This window comes from Amblyomma americanum, chromosome 4, assembly GCF_052857255.1.
Source record: "Amblyomma americanum isolate KBUSLIRL-KWMA chromosome 4, ASM5285725v1, whole genome shotgun sequence".
In the NCBI taxonomy this organism is placed as follows: Eukaryota; Metazoa; Arthropoda; class Arachnida; order Ixodida; family Ixodidae; genus Amblyomma; species Amblyomma americanum.
The window spans coordinates 108,822,142-108,840,449 of NC_135500.1; the positions used below are offsets into that span (position 1 = coordinate 108,822,142).

Consider the following 18,308-nt stretch of genomic DNA (forward strand, 5'->3'; position numbering starts at 1 on the left):
TACTTTGATTTTTTGAAAACTGAATTTTTCGCCAGTTTTTGCAATTTCATTGTCATGTCCCCCTTTTAAAACACTTGCTATAATAAATGGCAACGTCTCTGTGCTCCAGCCAGTAGTGGATTTATGAACCACTTTTACAAGGTGTGGATGAACGGCAAGGGCATGCATATTTTCATAATATATTTCTTGAACTTTATTAGTTGAAAAAAATAAAATGGTGGCCAACATTATTTTTCACTGAGAAATGCTGAGGTGATTCTGCATTGTGTGCTGCATGTTGTGCTCTGCAGTGTGTGATTTGAAAGTGCAAAAAGAGAAATAGAAGAACAAAGCAACGTCTCACTTTAGCATTCACCATCAACCCTGCGTCTCACATTCAATTGCCTTTATTTTTAACAGCATTGCACTACAAGTGTTTCTACAGTGCAATTCATTACCGCCCCAACAAAATTTATTTTCGAATATACAGAAACCAAACAGGACTCTGATGTTTGCAAGGTTCACCAGAAAAAGCTTGCCAAAACATAGGCGTGGTCTGACTTTTGTTTTTTATTTCCGCAAAGTGTCTGGAAATGCTTTTGTTTTGTTAAAGAACTAACCAAGCAGTCCATCATGTGCCATTGTGCATGCTGGCCATTTGCTTGAAGAAGTCAATGTAATCCATTTTGCACTGGCCACTTGTTGGCAGGAAGTGACCTCCCGGGTGGTAGAGCACACTCGGGGACACGAAGAAGGGAAGAATTTCTATTGCTTGAGCTGGAAGAGAAGGCAGAGTGAGTGTGGTGTGCCTACATTCACCAGACAAGAAGCAAGATCTCAAAATGGAATGCAAAACACGGCATATTTACTTGCAAGTGAGGAGGAGGTAGCAGCAAAAAAAGTAATAGTAAAAATAGTAAACAGTAAAAATATTAGTAAAGACAGGAATAATAATAGAACCATAGGAGGTAATAGTAAAAAGATGTTTGGAAAGGAAATGGTTCAAGGCATTCTGGAACCTTATGCAGTGTTTTCAATTCGTGCAAAGTTCTGTTTGATGTTTACACCACCACCCTCCAAGCAGCATTTAATTTTTATTTTGCTACAGTGCCCAATTCACGAAATACAGATCATAAATATAGAGCGGTCAAAGCACACAAATATGGTGACATATGCAGTAATATAAGCTGCTGCCACTCTAGCTAAGTAATTTCAATGTTGGACAAAAGCAATCAATGAAAACATGAGCTGAAACAGAAAATACAAAAAAGAAGTTACACACCTTTTGGGATGATGTTGTCGGTTTCTCCCACGATGTGCAGGGTGGGCACATCTATCAGGCCTTCTTTTGCAAAGAGGTGATCATGCGCACTGGACCGGCTACGGAACCCGGCCACTAGGACGCCAAACTTAAAGCTGCACTCCACCTCTGCAAAAGATCCAAAATGGCGTGATGTTCCTAACCAACTGGCCAGCTAAATCAAGCAGCCAACACAAATCATGGTAACGAGTCACCCACATTCATTAATTATCCTACAAATACAGGAGTGCAGAACTAGAAACACGGCTTTACGTTGTCACACTTTGGCCATGATAAAACAAACAACTCCAGCACATGTGGCTTCCATGCTGACAAGCCTCATTACCCTGTCCTTCCGTCCCATCTGACCTTCCCCAGGCTGGCCTGCGTCTAGTGCCCTCCTGTGCTTATTACCGACACTACAAGGTACACTAGCACCCCCCCCCGTGGCACTGTCCATAACTAGGTCTCTTGTAGCCGATGCCAGGCACTGCCAGACACTCCTAACAAGGTTTAATCAGTGACTAGCCCAGGGTGTTCACATTCCGTTTTCAGTCTGTGAGTGAAGAGCTGCCACCTGTGCAGTGTTGTGTTGCACACTGACAACGAAACAGGGCAGCAGCACAGTTTGGTACAGTGATAATGAAGCTAGGAAAAAACTGAAATTACTAGGGTCTGATAATGGCATGCTATGAAAAATTACAGTAGAACCCCTCTATAGTAAAGTCACTTGTACCAGCAAAAATCTTTACAATATCAGGGTCTTCACTATATCAGATATTGGTGATGGCATAGCTCTGAGGATTTCTCTGGCTATTTGCTAAATACAAAGTGTTGGCTTATAAAAGAAACAGTCATAAATACCTTCCATCCTTCTTTTATCAATCCTTTATGTGATAACTATTTATTTTCAGTTACCACAGTTTACGTTATCATGTTGTCGATTTTGTTCATGTATTCTGTAAGTAATGCATTTGCATGACTACAAACCGGCTACAAATATAACGCTGATTCCATGCAAAAACAAAAGCTTTGCGTCAACACAGCATGGTCTTCTGCGTGACACAGTTAAGTGCAACAAAACCGCCCATGCAGCACTGCAGCTGCCGTGCTGCGAACGTTTGCCCTTTTCTGCTCTTCTCTACAGATCTCTGTACTTTTACTAGATTCCTTTCTCAGCGAACCGTGCTGCCTTCTTTCTTCGTTCATAGCCAGCTTTACATTTTTTTTTTCCCATGCGCGCTGCATGCTTTGCCACATGGCCCCAAGGCCTTCAAAAAGTTGGCATCTCCTGGCGCTCTTGAGCTCTGTGGTGAAGCCATCTAAAAAAAAAAAAAACGCCACTTTATCGTTTTTGGAATTCATTTGCCTCCAAATGTTGGCTGCGCGATCGTTGACTCCGCGACCGCCACAATGTCATCAATCTGCGGGAAGTACGTCGCCATGGCCAGACGCTCTTTACTACAGCCGTTTCTTGCACAAAAATCTTTCCAAAAAACGAAAAAAAAATGCAGTCATCTATGGAAGGCAAAATTGGACCGCAGTTTCAATTTACTATATCCGAGTTTACTATATCTGGGTTCTACTGAATTCTTTACTACACATCGCGCTGCTTCCACTAGTGTCTGTCATTAGCACTACATTCAGTGTTATATGCGACAAGAGGATGTATGGAAACCAACTCGTCCTATGGGCAGTTCTTCATTAATATGAGACTGCCTATGAAAGGAACTGTTTCCACATAACTGCAGCGTAAAATTTACGAGCACAAAAAAGGGAGAAACACATACGACACGGACAAAAGCTGCACTCACAACTGATTTTATTTCGCCAGGAATGGGAAATATAAAGGTTCCGTCGCGGATGCGCGCGCAGCAAGTACACGTACCTCGATCACAAAAACCAAAAAAACCAAAAAAAAACCAAATCCAAAAACCTAAACACAAAACTTTATCACACCGTGAAACCCATCTTATCGCCTGGCAGAGAAAAGGTCACATTCCGCTTGATACAGATGAACAGAAGTATCGCTTACGCAAAAAACGCCCTTTTTCTTTATATGGTAAGCTTCCAGTAGTTCACGTGTAGTTTGATCTTTGCTTTTGCCCTCGCATCTCCGGTAAGGAGGCAACAAAAACTGGCTGCGGGAAAAAGCATACTAAGCCCCATGAAGAGTGCCAGGCAGGAGTGGTCTATGAAATTCCGCTGTCATGCGGAAAAGCCTATGTCGGCCAGTCTGGCAGATGCGTCAACGATCGATTGAGGGAGCATGAAAGAAATTTAGAGAGAGATGAAGATGTTAATTTAGTTAAACATTGCAGGTCTTGTCAGGATTGTTCGCCGCATTTTGAAGGTGCAAGGATTCTAGGCAAAAGCAAAGATCAAACTGCACGTGAACTACTGGAAGCTTACCATATAAAGAAAAAGGGCGTTTTTTGCATAAGCGATACTTCTGTTCATCTGTTTAAAGCGGAATGTGACCTTTTCTCTGCCAGGCGATAAGATGGGTTTCACGGTGTGATAAAGTTTTGTGTTTAGGTTTTTGGATTTGGTTTTTTGGTTTTTGTGATCGAGGTACGTGTACTTGCTACGCGCGCATCCGCGGCGGAACCTTTATATTTCCGATTCCTGGCGAAATAAAATCAGTTGTGAGTGCAGCTTTTGTCCGTGTCGTATGTGTTTCTCCCTTTTTTGTGCTCGTAAATTTTACGCTGCAGTTATGTGGAAGCAAAGTAACCAACTTGCCCAAAAGCTCGTTTTACGAAAGGAACTGTGAGCGGGAAAATTGATTTGAATCCAGTGCGGCTGAATGTTGTCTGGGGACAGCACATACACCTGCTGACACAAAGAAAGCTGCTCTGTGGTAAGCAACAGAGTAATAAAAACTCCATTTACCAGTGATATTGTACAATGCATACTTCTGCACAATGGGAGATGGCACAGGCAGCCGACTGGCTAAGGCTGGCAAAGTATTTGAAAGAAGTTTAGTACAACTCAGCATATCTGGAGGCAAACTATTCTGTCCCTAAGCGAGTAACTCCCGGTGTCCTAAGCTGTAATTGACACAACTAAACCACTGGTGCTGCAAGCAAGATTCCTAACCTCCACAATGTTTTAGTTAGCACTAATGGTTGAATTAGCTCAATTCACGCTCAAGGAGGGGTGACATTAGCAGGCAATCTATCCTTTTTGGCTAGCAGCCAACATGCCAGTATCTTGTCATGCAGCACTGCCCATCTTTACTACATTCCTTAATAACCCTCTCAATTACGCCATCACTACCAAAAAAGAACTGCTATTGCACCTGCAGGTATGTTGGGTGACACAGGGGAAAAAAAAAGATACCCTTCTGCACACATCGAACGTGGAAACAGTTATGGCAGGCCCAGCTATTTGGCTACACTGCAGGCAAAGTAGTGATCAAAGGTTAAGTTGATGTCTCTGTGCTTGTTTCGCACAATAACTGTGATAGTCAACTGTCAGCGAAATTTAGAAAATGTCCTGCTAGGCACAGCAGGAAAATTTCGGTGAAACTGATGAAAAAATTTCTTAAGAACAAGCAGGTCCAAACAGTAATGGCATTCTCAAAAGTATACAGGCCAATTTTCAGAGCTCGAGGCAGTAGCTATGCACCGGATGTAAATGGAATTGCATACGATAGCAGTAGTGCATGAGCACACACTTCTGCGTGATTAAGAGGGCAAGATTTTCAAAACTTTAGAAGCATTTATCACAAACAAAGTGCGTTGTGTTACAGTCGTGAAGCATAACAGTATGCGCTGTGGACGCAAAGTAGCTTCAGCAGAATGCTGCTGACTACAGCACGCCATGTGGCTGACGATGGGTGGCTGCAAGGCAGTCTTCGAGACGAAAGGTTATTCAAACAAGCTGGCTAGAATGTACATGAAGAGACTGTTGAGATGTTTTTATCATGAAACCAGAAGTCAAGTGCAAAAGTATGCTCAGTGTATCAGTGCATGATAAAGGCTTATCTTTCTTGGAGAGCCTCGTGCAGGAAGTGGCCTTGGCTGAACCCTACGTTTGTTTCCTCTGCTGTCCTGCTGGTCTTCAAGAGAGAGCTGTGAGCCTGAGCACGTAGCCGTTGGTAACTGTTCACAAAATGTGTGGCTGACAACTGCCTGTCTGGTGTATTCCTGGCTTTGCCTTAGTTAAGCTGATGACTTCAAAGATGAAATTACACCAATAGCCATGCCAAATAGTTAATTTCTTGTGCTGTCCTTTCTTCTGCTTCAACTCTCATGGCACTTTTGTAACAATCAATAACTAGTTGAGAATGCTTCAGCTGTTTCGTGAGGCTTTAAATTCATCATGTGCTTATGGCTGTCAGCCTTAGCTGGTAGAAGCAAGAATTGTGAAGTAAAGATTATTGAGATTACAGATCACAATATCTACTCACAAAACAAACTACAGAAACAGTTTTGGGGGGGGGCATCAATTGCTTCCTTCTATTCTTTACTGAAGAAGCATGGTGACCAAATACCACGTACACATACACAGTGGTCATGCAACACATTAGTAATTCACACTAAGAAGTTGCCAAACACCACTTAAACTAAACTAAAAATAAAAATTAATGTCCTTTGTTATGATCAATTGGTTCATAACCTATCAGCAACAACACTCTTGCATAACAAATGCACCTACCATATTAGTCAATAATAATTAAGAAATGTTTATTCCCACAGAGCAAATTTTACCCTGCATTTATGCCACATTAAAGGACTAGTCTTCTGATTTTTATTCACAAAATGTTTTTTTTTTAGCAATCAAAAGCTCCTTGCACAAATAAACAAATATCTGGCTGTGCTACTCAAGAACACAGCAGAACGATTAAAAACCAAATCTTTTCCTTATGCTAGCCTCACTTTCTCATGGTAGATGGCATCTGAGAACCCTCACACCTGGGACAAGAAATATAGTCAGTATACAGTGACTCCATGCAACAGTATGGACACGATGACTGCCACGTTGCCTCAGTGGCATGTAATGACAGTACTGTGTATGACATACACTAAGATGCATAGGTTTTGTTAAAACTACAGTTGATAGCACTAAGGTGGGTTTAAAAATATTACCAACAAAACCACACACGCGGTATCTATCATAGATGGTAGCAACTACTTTTGGTGGCATACCGAAAGCAGTGCTGCTAAAGCATATAGGTGGTGTCAGTAGTGTGATCTATTTTTTTAAAACTTTTTAAAGGGTGATAAACCAAGGCTAAACAATAAAGGCAGTTGTAATTTACCGAAAGAGTGAAAATTGCGCTCTTTTAAGTTTATATGACCAATAAATAACTGCCTGTGTGACACTGGGCTAGTCATAAAATGCAGTATATTCACTCCAGGTGTCTGCCATGTTAACTGCAACAAGGGAACACAGCATGCCACTGCCATCTGCTCAGACCTGACTTCGTTTCACAATTTAAAATACAAATTCCTGTATAAACCACGAGAATTGCCCTCGTTATTGCCATTATGCAGCGAGAGCTGCTCGAATACGCAGAGATTTTTATACCCGTCTCCGACAGCAGACTGTCCCTTTAATGCTAACCCTCTAGACAAAAAAACTTCATTCATAATGCGAAGAAAATCTGGTACAAAGATGAGATCACAAACGGCTGAAAAAACCACCCGTACTCTTGAGGCACTGCATCAAAAGGATCATGGCAGCCATGGCAGCGCCCTGGCTGAAGCCCAGGATTCCGTCAAAAGGACCCTGCATGAAAATTCGGAGTCCCCACATTTTGAAAGCAAGAAAACAAAAAGTTCAAAGCCTCAGTGAAGGGTAAACCCATCTGAGTCATTCACTTTTCAAGCAGAAAATGAGCTTCAGTATGACGTGGCTGGCTGCAAATTGTGAGCATGACACTTCTGGTTCTGTGTTTGCATCCAGTGGATGCCGGACACAAACAGCATTCAGTAAATTTATATCCCCATATGTAGGTCAGACATCTGAGAACAGCTCTTGCAATAAGAACAGAATTAATGACCGCTAACTTCAGAGCATACTGATGGCTTTCTCTGGCAACCACACCTGCCTGACACACCAGTGCTAACAATTCTTGAGACCAAAAAGTGCAGCCCAAAAGGCAATACCCTGCTTGTGAAAGAGAAAAAAAAAGAGATGCTTACGGTAAAAGTGGATTTAAGTTGGCATGTTTAAAACTGCTTGCATGCTACAATGCTAACAGAAGGCCATTAAGAAAGAGAAAGGACCTGGAAGGAAGAGTGCCAAGAAATGAAAGATGAAAAACATAGATGGAGTAACAACAGTAAAACACTCTCCGGGGCATGTTGGTTCATAGCTAACAAGAATAAAAGTGCAACAACACGACACAAAGAAGGAGGAAACCAACAGGACAGGCGCTAACTTGCAACACTTTACTGTCTTCATAAACCGCCGCGTATATATCAACCACAGGGGGGGGTGGGGGGGTAAAGACAGATAGGGGGGGTTGAAAGCACGTGCGTAGAAAACTCGAATATGGCACAACAAGAACAGGTGATTCCGCAGATACTATGCCATATCTAAAAACTGACATTCTTTTTTATACATCACGATTGACGGGGTGCTAACACATGCACTCCTACTCTTACATATTCTGTGCGCTTCTATCAATTCGCGTGCGATCGGTCATTACTTTTGCAGATTACACTTGTTTCCAGAAGTTTTGCTCCACATGCCTTCTTTCTTCCTTCTTCTTTCCAGCAATCCTTACAGTGAATCGGTAGATTTGACCCGGTCCCATTCTTTAATGACAGACTGTGTTCTCTCAAATGGTCACTAATACATCACCCCGTTTGGCCGATGTAAGTTTTACCACACGTCAGTGGGATGCTATACACAACTCCAGCCGCACAATCTACAAAAGGATTAGCATGTTTCGTTTGGCAAACTTTATTCTTGTCCTTATCCGGGTTAGTCATTCGGCACAATGCGGCGAGTTTCCTGGGAGCAGAAAAAACCACTGGCACCTTGTACTTGGAAGCAACATGCTTAAGATTATGTGCAACTTTATGCGAATACGGGATCACAACTGGTCTAATTTTCTTTTCTGGGGTTCCACTTTCGTCTCTTTTTTCTTTTCGTACTTTCTTCACCTTTTTTAGTAAAGCTTCGCTGACTGAGCTCAAGACCGAAGGTGGAAAGCCCGCCTGTTTTAGCTTCTGAATCTGGGCGTAAAAGCTTTCCTGCGCTTTGTGGCAACACGACTTCTTTAGAGAGGATTCCAGGCACATCATGGCGACGGCGTGCTTTACCGTTTTCGAATGCGTAGAGCCGTACGGGCGATGTATTAATGACCGTTTGAGAGAACACAGTCTGTCATTAAAGAATGGGACCGGGTCAAATCTACCGATTCACTGTAAGGATTGCTGGAAAGAAGATGAAGGAAGAAAGAAGGCATGTGGAGCAAAACTTCTGGAAACAAGTGTAATCTGCAAAAGTAATGACCGATCGCACGCGAATTGATAGAAGCGCACAGTATATGTAAGAGTGGGAGTGCATGTGTTAGCACCCTGTCGATCGTGATGTATAAAAAAGAATGTCAGTTTTTAGATATGGCATAGTATCTGCAGAATCACCTGTTCTTGTTGTGCCATATTCGAGTTTTCTACACACGTGCTTTCAACCCCCCCTATCTGTCTTTACCCCCCCCCCCCCCCGCTTTTTCTTCTCCCTCTCTAATAGCGCACCCAGCTCTCGAATACATCTACCAAACCACCCTGAATGTAGAATGAGAAATGCCCTAGATGGCTCCTCTGAGTTGATTCCCCTCAAAAAAAAGAACAGTAAAGACAAAATTTGCGAGGACAGCACAAGCAGGATCTCACAACTGTCTACTGCACAAAAAATGAAGATAAACAAGAAAACAAAGAAAAGCATATCTCTGCACTGCATATTTCCAGTGCTAAGAGCAAAATTTGCATGCTAATAAATCTGCCAGGTGTAATTCAGCATGAAAAGAAGCACATGTCATTGTTATGAAAGCTAGTCGTGCAATTTATGAACGTTTTTATGGATGCGAAAAAAAAAATGCTGAAGCAGATGGCCGGCAGTAAACGTGGAACAGAATGTCAGGGCTATGCAAGGTGTGTTGCAGTGTCACATATATATGTGACGTCCCATAAATTGACGAAATTGGGCCCAAAACGTGACATAAAAGGGTGTTTTCAGAGCTGTCAAGTATGGAAGGAATGTGCAAAAGGAACCAACCAGGGCATTTTTTATTCTACATTCAGGGTGGTTTGGTAGATGTATTCCAGAGCATGTGCAGGCCAAGGCTGAAAGCATGAATGCACAAGCACGTTGCCTCAGCGCACGAGGAATCTAGTCACACACTGCAGCAGGTGCGCACGCAGTCCCAAGTTGCATGGCACGTCTGTTCTAGGGTAGTCACGTGACAAAAACAGCTTGACATGTACGGCAGGCCTTTTGCATCATGACACGGGCCACAGACTCACATGTATGCATTCTATAAATCACACCAACAGAATAAAAAGAACCATTCATAAAACTCGCATGTGCTTAACACATCACGAAGAATAACACATGGCAAATGAATTGGCACGAAAATCAATCAGGAATAGATGTGTTACATAAGGAGCATACAACACATTTTTCTTTGTTTTGTTAGGAGCCTTTCTCATTCGTAAAATGAACAGTTGGAAGTTTGGGTTCTTATTGCCGTCATCGTTTGCCTTGACTGTCTTCGCTGTCTGTAAAACTCAGTACAAAAGAACAAAGATCAATGCAGCAGTTTTTGGTTAGGAAATAACGTGTCACCAATGGTGCCGACATCGTCTGTTCAACAGCTACTGCTGTAAAAAACAAAAATGCATGCCTGTCACTCATGTTTGGGGAATAGCCATTCGATGCATGCTAACTGAGTGTTCTCTGTCACACTGCTTGTCCATGTACTTATTCTGCTCTTCTTCTTTTTACTTCCATTACATAAAAAAAATGGCACAGTACTGACACTCACCTGTTTCAATCATTACATTTCTGTTAGTAAAATTCACAGTGGTAGTTTTTGCATAGCAATTGTGCTATGCGGTTTATATGATGCGGCTGTTTCGGTGGACGGCTATTGCAATGGCCCAACAGTGACAAAAAAGGATGTTGCAATATCTTCAAACAGAGCGTTAGTTCAAAATGTGGAACACCTTGTCATGCAAGTGGTTATTCACATTGCTTCAGAGGAAATGACTAGATTGTTCACAGTATCAGAAAGAACTAGCGTGGTTCCCTCCGAGATTCAGCTCCAGCGTTTGGGAAACTCCACAAGGCAGAGGCTTAAGTTACACATTCGCTACGAAAGCAGTCGCAACGACCTCCTCACCTCCAGTTTGCATGCCTGCTCGATGGCCTTGACAGACTCCTCGAAACCTCGGCATGTGTCTGTGTACTCCCGGGCGCTGAATGACTTCTCACTCGAGAACCACCAGCCACGGCCACCTGGTCCACAGGGCGCGCAATTCACTTTGATCACTGTGCACGCAAGTCTTTTTTGACAGAAAAAAAGTAAGTGCATTTGTTGCTGCATAGGCTGCCAAACCATGTTAGGGTAATGAGTCAATCCCACAGTAGCTTAACAAATACCGAAAGGCAAGCAAACTAAGCTGCATTCTGTAAGGAAAAATAACTAACACGTCTACCACCAAAAAGCTGCACTTATGAAAGTAGCATTCTTAGGCTGGCAGTCCTTTTGGCCAGAGAAGATACATGATAAAGGAGTGACCACTCATTAGCATCCATCCAAGCATAGCCATATGGCTACAAGGGAAATCTATACAAATTTCATAGAAACTTCGCAGTTGAAGAAAAATTCCACTAGACGACACTGATTTGCTTGCGCATCAAGTGGCACAGGTGAGCCATATGTAGCAGAATTTAGTGTTGCAGCATGCTGTGATGTTCACTCAGTCTAGCAAAAAAACAGATGCTTGGTCCATAATAATGAGGCTGCACCTTCAAAGAGAAAACTCCACAACATGAAGATCAGCTCTCTGCTTTTCTCACCTTCATTGTCCCCAACACAGAGGGCGTCATTCTCTATGAGATGAGGTGCATCGATGAATACTGGAAACAAGCAAGCAAGGCCATGATGCCCAGTGAGGAAGGGTGCAGTGCACAGAACAATGGCGAAGGGGACATGGAGCAGCACTGTATGGTTTACACCAGCCTGATAGACACACAATGAGAAAAGATGAAAAAATAAACACCCAAATAGTGTGATAATAGCATTCACAATTCAGCCCCACCTTCCTTAGGCTTTTTAAACACTCTGTGCCACCCAGTATGACAGGAAACACCGGGTCAGCCTTTAGCCAACATTTTCTCTTCAGTAATTGCTGACTTCTACTAAGCGATCTTTATGTAGGAAAATGAGCACCCAGACGTACCAAGCTTTGAGTCACACCCCTTGGTACATGATTACGAAATACACACTGCAGAAGAGGGAGCGGCTCTCGAAACAGTATTCTTCATAGCTGAGGTTTTTCATACGCAAAAGAGACAAAAATAAACTAATATATATAGAAATGGCAGCGGTTGACATGGAGCACATTTAGGTATTTTAAATTTTGCGGTTACAGGAAGTTCAGTCAATTTAACGGCAAACTGCAATGAAATTTTACTTTGGCTGCAACATCTCATAATATGTTGGGTACATCACAGAATTAAAGATGTTCTGTGCTTCTTAGAAAATAAGATATATTGTTATAAGCATTTAAAAAGCTCTAGAGCAGAAGATGATGCATGCACGTGGTGGCGTATTGTGCAGTTAGAGAATGTACCGGACACGACATGGGAGGTCACCGAGAACCTTCTCAAGCTGGAACCATTGAGAATGAACAATTTCCGGACAGCGTGAATTGAAGCTAGTGGCTGAACTGAAGCTTGGCTGACCTACTGTGGAAAAGATATGGAATTTTAGGTGAGGTTATCATGCCAAAGTGCTGTATAGCCATCGGGGGGCATGAGTGCACATGCTGCACACGAATGCACATGCCACATGCATTTATGAAGTATGGTAAATAGCGAGCTTTGTGCGGCATACGGCAATCTGGTTTCTTTCACGTGGCATTGTGGTGAGGTCCTTGCCTAGTTTGGTCAGAATTAATCGAAACTTCGCATCAGCTGCAGCTATTGTCGAAGAAACACAGCTTTTGCAAAAGCTCTACTGGCAAGGAAATCTCTCGTCGGAGACCGAAGAATGAAAGCAGATGCCGCATAATAACAAAAGATGGTCGCGGTTGGCGGGTATTTGTTTGTAGTGCTGTAAATTCACGCGATTGGCGACGCGTCGCCCACAATACACGACAATAACTTATGCATGCCCCGCTGCGGCTTCTATGGGCAGCACTGATCTGCCAGAATGCCATAACTACAGTGCCCCAGTAGTTCCAAGTGTGCCGGCTTTTGTGTCAATGCCGGCTCTTAGTAATGGCCGCCCTTTTCTCGGTTTCAGTTAGAAAAATGATGGTTTTTGCAAGTGATTTCTGGTGCACTTGCTCCTATTAAGAATGCCACCTTTTGTTTTTAGTATTTTTTCTTGACATACTACTGGAAAAGCTCTTCTACAGGGGGAAATATTTCATTGCAGATGGCTTTTAAATATGCCTTACCATGTTAATGGGTTCCCTATTGCTGTGCACTGAATTTGCAGTGCACCATACTATTTGTATTGGCAACAAAACTTTTGCCTGTAAAAAAAAATTAATTTTTCAACACAATGCAGTCTGCTTTTACATTTAAAAAGACATTTTAACGGCTGCAGCTTTTGCTCCTTTGTTTAGCACATAAAAAATGCACGCACTCTCTTGAAAGTAGGGGCAGAATGTCATGTCAGGGCCAGTAGATTAGTGAGAAGGTCAAAAAGAAAAAAAAAGCATTGTGATGAAACGCTACAGCTGGACTTAAACATATGGGGTTAGTTAAAAAAAACAGGCCCAACATCCATGAACTGCGGCATGTGGGCAACAAACTGCCATGTTCCAACATCAGACAATAAGACAAAAATTACTTGAACAAATTCACATACGTAGCTTGCCGCATGACCTCATAATTACGATGAGTTCTTCAACTGTGCACGTGGGCTTAATAGAAAAAATAGTAATAAAACATAGGTACAGGGCATGTGACTTAATGAAACATGCCACACAGAGCTGGCATGAACATTTTCCCTTTTAAAATGCCGCTAACAACAACTTACCTGAGCCAAGCCTTTGCCCAGTAAAGCTTTGCCAGTACTTTTTGTGTGCGTACAAACTGCCATTTCCCCACTACCAATACAGAAATACGGTCAGTGCTTACCCAAATCAAGCAGGGACTTTGTTGCCTTCCGAAAACCACCAAGCTTGGACTTGAATCCTGCGGCATCCTGCCTGGAAGAAATTGAAGGTCAGCTTCATAGGTGGGCCTGTGGCCAATTCTTGGAAAATGTAGGTGGGTAACGGGAGTCCTATTTTCCCAATGCATTCCTTTAACTTTGTTCATGGGAAAAAACAAGGGACAGAGCGGTTTAACCATGAAAAATCTGCCCATAATGAGCTTTCGCAAAAAACTCTGTTGCTGACAATTTGTGCCCTCTGCAAATACCTTCTGCCGACTTCTCAGCCTGTTTGTATTAAGTCTGGAAGTCAGGACACAAAAGTCACAAAGAACCGCACAAAAAGATCAAATTGACCCTTGTGGTTTAGAGCACAGTGTTGTTCACATACAACCGCTGTACAGAGACCATGAGGAAACTACGTGTGAGGTGGCCAGGACATCATAAGTGGATTGTACCTATATGATGTCTATGGTATAGACAAAAGTTCAGCGATAAGCTGTACTAAACTGATGACTGGACCCTGTGCTAAACTGCTCTTGGGAAGTGATCTGGACTAAAAGAAAACAGGCAAAAGTACTCCTGTAATACTATTTATGTGGCCAAGCCTAAACAGTGCTTAGAAGCGTCATGCAATGCAACAGTGTTAAAAGTAACATTCTTTGCACGTTGCAAAGGGCTGAAAGCAGAAAACATGAAATTCATTTCCTCGTACTGTTATAGAGAGCAATACTGGTACAAAAAAGCCTATTCGTAGTAAAGTTGGTTTAGAGAAAAAGATATTTCGTGCTAATAAGCGCCAAGACACTACAAGAGACTCATTTCTTTGCGAAAAGCAGAGCTCAGCTTTATTACAGACACATTACTCACCTGCTCCAAACTTTTCCTTCTTTGTCTTGTATTCCTAGATATTTACATGATATAATTTTTTGCTGACGAGATCCCAGCCTCTAGCTTAGTACCCCATACCACAACTCAGTGCTCACAGAATGAGTACCAGTACTCATGTACAATGCACTACCGATCTTACAGTTCCTCCATTAAAGAAATCTTGAGTTTTATGGTGCAGGTGAGCTGGGTGAAGTAACTCAGATTTCACTACAAGTGAGCAAAGCACTTCTCAACAGCCCCTTAAAAAATATTTTTTTTTCCGTTCTTTCATCTACGTTCCAAGCCCGCTCTTAATTTTTTTTTCTTTATTCTGGTTTGCAATGAACTAGATAAATGCATAGCCATCTACAAGACGTGAAAGGGATCTGAATAAGTGCATTATGCAATACCAAGGATTCACTCATTCAATCACATCTCGCTGGATAGCCAAAATGCACTGAAAAGATTTCAGGGTCAAAGGCTTCTTTCTTAATCAGCCACCCACATGAGAAGGTGAAAGTACAAATGTACTGTATACCTGGACTGTAGATTAAACCTAGAAAAGAACCATGTTAAAGCAAACATTAAAAAACTCTGCGATGAATAAATTTGTTACTGTTGTTAGTGGCTATTTATTAATAAAAATAACAGTGGAAGGAAAAGATGTTGCTAGCCGCAGCATCTGCCATCGAAACCTGAAGCACCTGAGCTGCGGCTAGCGGTAATAAAAAGACAGGGAGGGGACAGGGAGAGGGAAAGAAAAGGGGGAGCGGTAATAAGAAAGGATAAGGGATAAGGGTAGGGTGGCAATATACCCTATGTACAAATTCAGGATATGAAATAATAAATTTTGAATAAATTTTGCCTTTGGAGAACATACGCCTCCAAACATACGAGGTCCGCTCAATATGCAGGAGGCAGAAGCATGCTGTTATGAAAGTAACCGCATGAAGTGAAATAGCTGCAGTTTTCATAAGGTACAAAGCACAAGGTGCGCTGCAAGAAAAGGTAGCCCATGGCAGCACTGACTCACCGATAGCCATGTAGGCAAAGTATCTGAAATAAAAGAACAAAACAAACATGAATCTCACATGTCCAGAACACAGATTTGCACAATGCATTTCTTGAACTTTACTTTTAAAGAAAATAGACCAATGTGGCCTTCCCACAGAAAATTTCTCACTTGGAAGGTGGTCACCTTCCAAGTGAGAAAGCCGCCCCTCTAAAGTTTTAAATCTGCACCAGCACTGTAGATACGAGAACATGTTTTTTGCAGTTTTTTAAGTACAGTTTGAGATGTACTTTACTTGATCGAATTTTTGTTGATCATTAATGGCCAAATGCTTTTAGGAGCGAGAGATATAGACAAAAAATGATGCATGCATGACATAAAATCTAGAGGTCATTTGAGTGGTCAAATTAAATTTTTTTTTTTACATGTTGAATGCTGCATTTGTGCACAGGGTGACAGAGAGTTACATAGACTGGCCAAATGAATGAAGTCTGGCAGAAAGCAGCGATGGGATCCCTGTGTCCGTGCAACATACAAAGGTGCACAATATTCAAAACATCCATTGCTGCCATGTGCCGGATCCTGGATTATCGCAGTCCAAAACTAACGCAAAGGAAGTAATGGACCTCCTCTTCCATATCACAGATAAGGCACACAGGGTACCACAAGAAAGTTTCATAAGCTCACACAGGGCTCCAAAAGTGAGGTCTCGTGATTAACTGTGTAGGTTGAGAATGTCACGTACGATCTACTCAACTTGAACTTGCCGGGAGACCTGAGCTGTGAGATGATGAATGCTCCAGCACAGCTCGGGGCTGGCTGTAAATGAGATGTCTCGGTCAGCAAATGGTGTGAATGGCACTGCAAATCATAGTGTGAGCATGGGGCATGGTGACTTTAGTAGAAAGCGATTTCTGTGTAGCCACCAGTTCCACACAGAAGATGAAGGGGGTTCCATGACCTTAAAGCGAGATGTCAGCAGGGTGGCTAGAGCGACAAATAGACATCAGTTCCCTGGACACTGGCACTGACAAAGAAAATGACAGAGCTGAATGGGTCATGGCTATCATGGTCAACAATATGAGTGGCCAAAGTGTGGGCATAGCATGATCTGACAAAGGTCAATAAATGAGGCAAGGTCTGTTGTTGCACGGTTGTTCCAATTCCCAATGAGGTAGAACAAGTCATGGCAGTGGCAATAAGGCATGTGTGGCGAAGCCCAAGCCACAAAGGTACAATAGCTTTGAATCACATAGGCTTGCTTTCGGTCTGTGAGCTTTGCACTGCACATGCATACACCTGCATTTGGAGGCACCCCTTTGGAGAAATGCTGCAAGAGCGATGAGGGGCATAAAGGTGATATCGTTTATAACCTTCAGATTCACTGCTTAAAAATGATTCCATGTCCCTTTTGCCAAATGCCAAATAAAATTCGGATCGATTGATGAAGCGTGCGTGCACAACCACTCCAAACATACCATGCCGTGCGACACTGCAGCGGGCCGAACCTGTTTATCAGCTACATGGCACATCAGAGCTATCTAAACGGCGTGTTTATGCGCAGGCATTTAGTTAACATCGTGGAAGTTAACATCCCCGCATCTTAACCACGTGAAATTCTTGCGCATGGGCAGGTTAGGCAGAAATCCAACGCGACGTTCCCAGCGGTAAGCAACTGACGTCCTTTTTCTTTCTTTTTTTCCATGCAGAAAGCACAAGGCCGACTCACTCGCCATCGTAGCCGCTAATGCTGATATCTGTGACACACCGCGGAGAGGCGAAAATGACTCGATTGCATTTCCGCTGCAACGCATATGCAAATTGTTCAGCCTTCAAGGAACGATTTTACGAACTTCTGCACCCGCATAGGCAGGAGGAGCACATCAGTCGATTGACTGACTGACTGAAATACCTTTATTATCCGACAAAGGATGGGGTTGCGCAACTCAATGATCCCAGGTAATGAAGAGACAGATCTTTCACGCCATTAATTTCGACATACAACAATCGGCTGGCCGCTACAACGCATGTCTCAAGCCCGCCAATGATTCAACACCAATTTACAGCGTTTTAAAATCAACTTCCATTCAAAGTTTTGCATTAGGCAAGTCTGCGGAACGCTGACAACTTGACTCCTCAGACAGCGTAGCAAGTTCCTCGTCCAAGCTCGCACGAAAGCGACAACAACAAGGCGCTCGAAGGTCACCAGAGACAGCGCGACGCGACATCCGAGCCGTTGTTTTCCCCACGACGAAATCCGATAACTGCCGGCAGTCGGCATGTCCAGCTACCCATCGTTCGGTCCAAAACTCACCCGCAGCTTCGAGGCGTCCGCCATGATGGTTGTCATAGCAACCAACACAGGCGTCAAGAGGCGCTGCAGTCGACACAGCTGTCCATGCAGCTGTCGCAGTTCGCAGTTTCAGTTTCAGATAACAGCGCTCCGTTTGCGCCAACTGAGCTGACAATTCTTCGAGTTACTGGCCATCTCCCATTGTGTTTCCGACCCTCACAGCGGTTAGACGTTGCGTGAACGCAAGGAAAGAACATGTCGATCGGTTTTCTTGGCGCTGGACGAATTGCGCAAGCCATGGCTAAAGGATTTATTGAATCAGGTACGTGATCGAGCTGCGCTAATCTCTCAAATACAGCGATTTTAAATTTGCTCGTGCACATTACCGGCAATTCAGAAAGATGGTCTGTATATTACCACGTATAACCGAACCCTTTTTAAATGCATATGTCGCTGGACACGCGTAGAAACAATTACAGCACATTAACTGCTTGCGCGA

The 18,308-nt window shown here is 42.9% G+C and overlaps 2 protein-coding genes across 5 annotated transcripts in view; one reads left to right on the forward strand and one right to left on the reverse strand.

Annotated features, from left to right (window-relative positions):
* Nucleotides 1–370: 370 nt before the first annotated feature.
* LOC144128206 (esterase OVCA2-like) lies at nt 371–17,917 on the reverse strand. 4 transcript variants are annotated; one of them, XM_077661423.1, is made up of 8 exons: nt 17,831–17,917; nt 15,538–15,560; nt 13,619–13,689; nt 11,324–11,383; nt 10,644–10,759; nt 6,940–7,018; nt 1,262–1,408; nt 371–756 (listed from the first exon to the last, which is right to left on the reverse strand). In XM_077661423.1, the coding sequence occupies exons 1-8, from the start codon at nt 17,864–17,866 to the stop codon at nt 611–613; spliced, it is 678 nt and encodes a 225-aa protein (XP_077517549.1). In that variant the 5' UTR covers nt 17,867–17,917; the 3' UTR covers nt 371–610. The 4 variants fall into 4 exon arrangements, with proteins under 4 accessions (XP_077517549.1, XP_077517547.1, XP_077517550.1 ...); XM_077661421.1 differs by having other exon boundaries at nt 17,723–17,836; XM_077661424.1 differs by lacking the exon at nt 17,831–17,917 and adding an exon at nt 17,723–17,759 and having other exon boundaries at nt 13,619–13,685.
* A 76-nt stretch (nt 17,918–17,993) lies between these two features.
* LOC144128204 (pyrroline-5-carboxylate reductase 3-like) overlaps nt 17,994–18,308 on the forward strand; it is a 47,446-nt gene continuing 47,131 nt past the window's right edge. Inside the window, exon 1 of the mRNA XM_077661420.1 lies at nt 17,994–18,131. Within this exon, the coding sequence (XP_077517546.1) occupies nt 18,065–18,131 (67 nt within the window). The 5' untranslated portion in view covers nt 17,994–18,064. The remainder of the gene's footprint in view (nt 18,132–18,308) is intronic.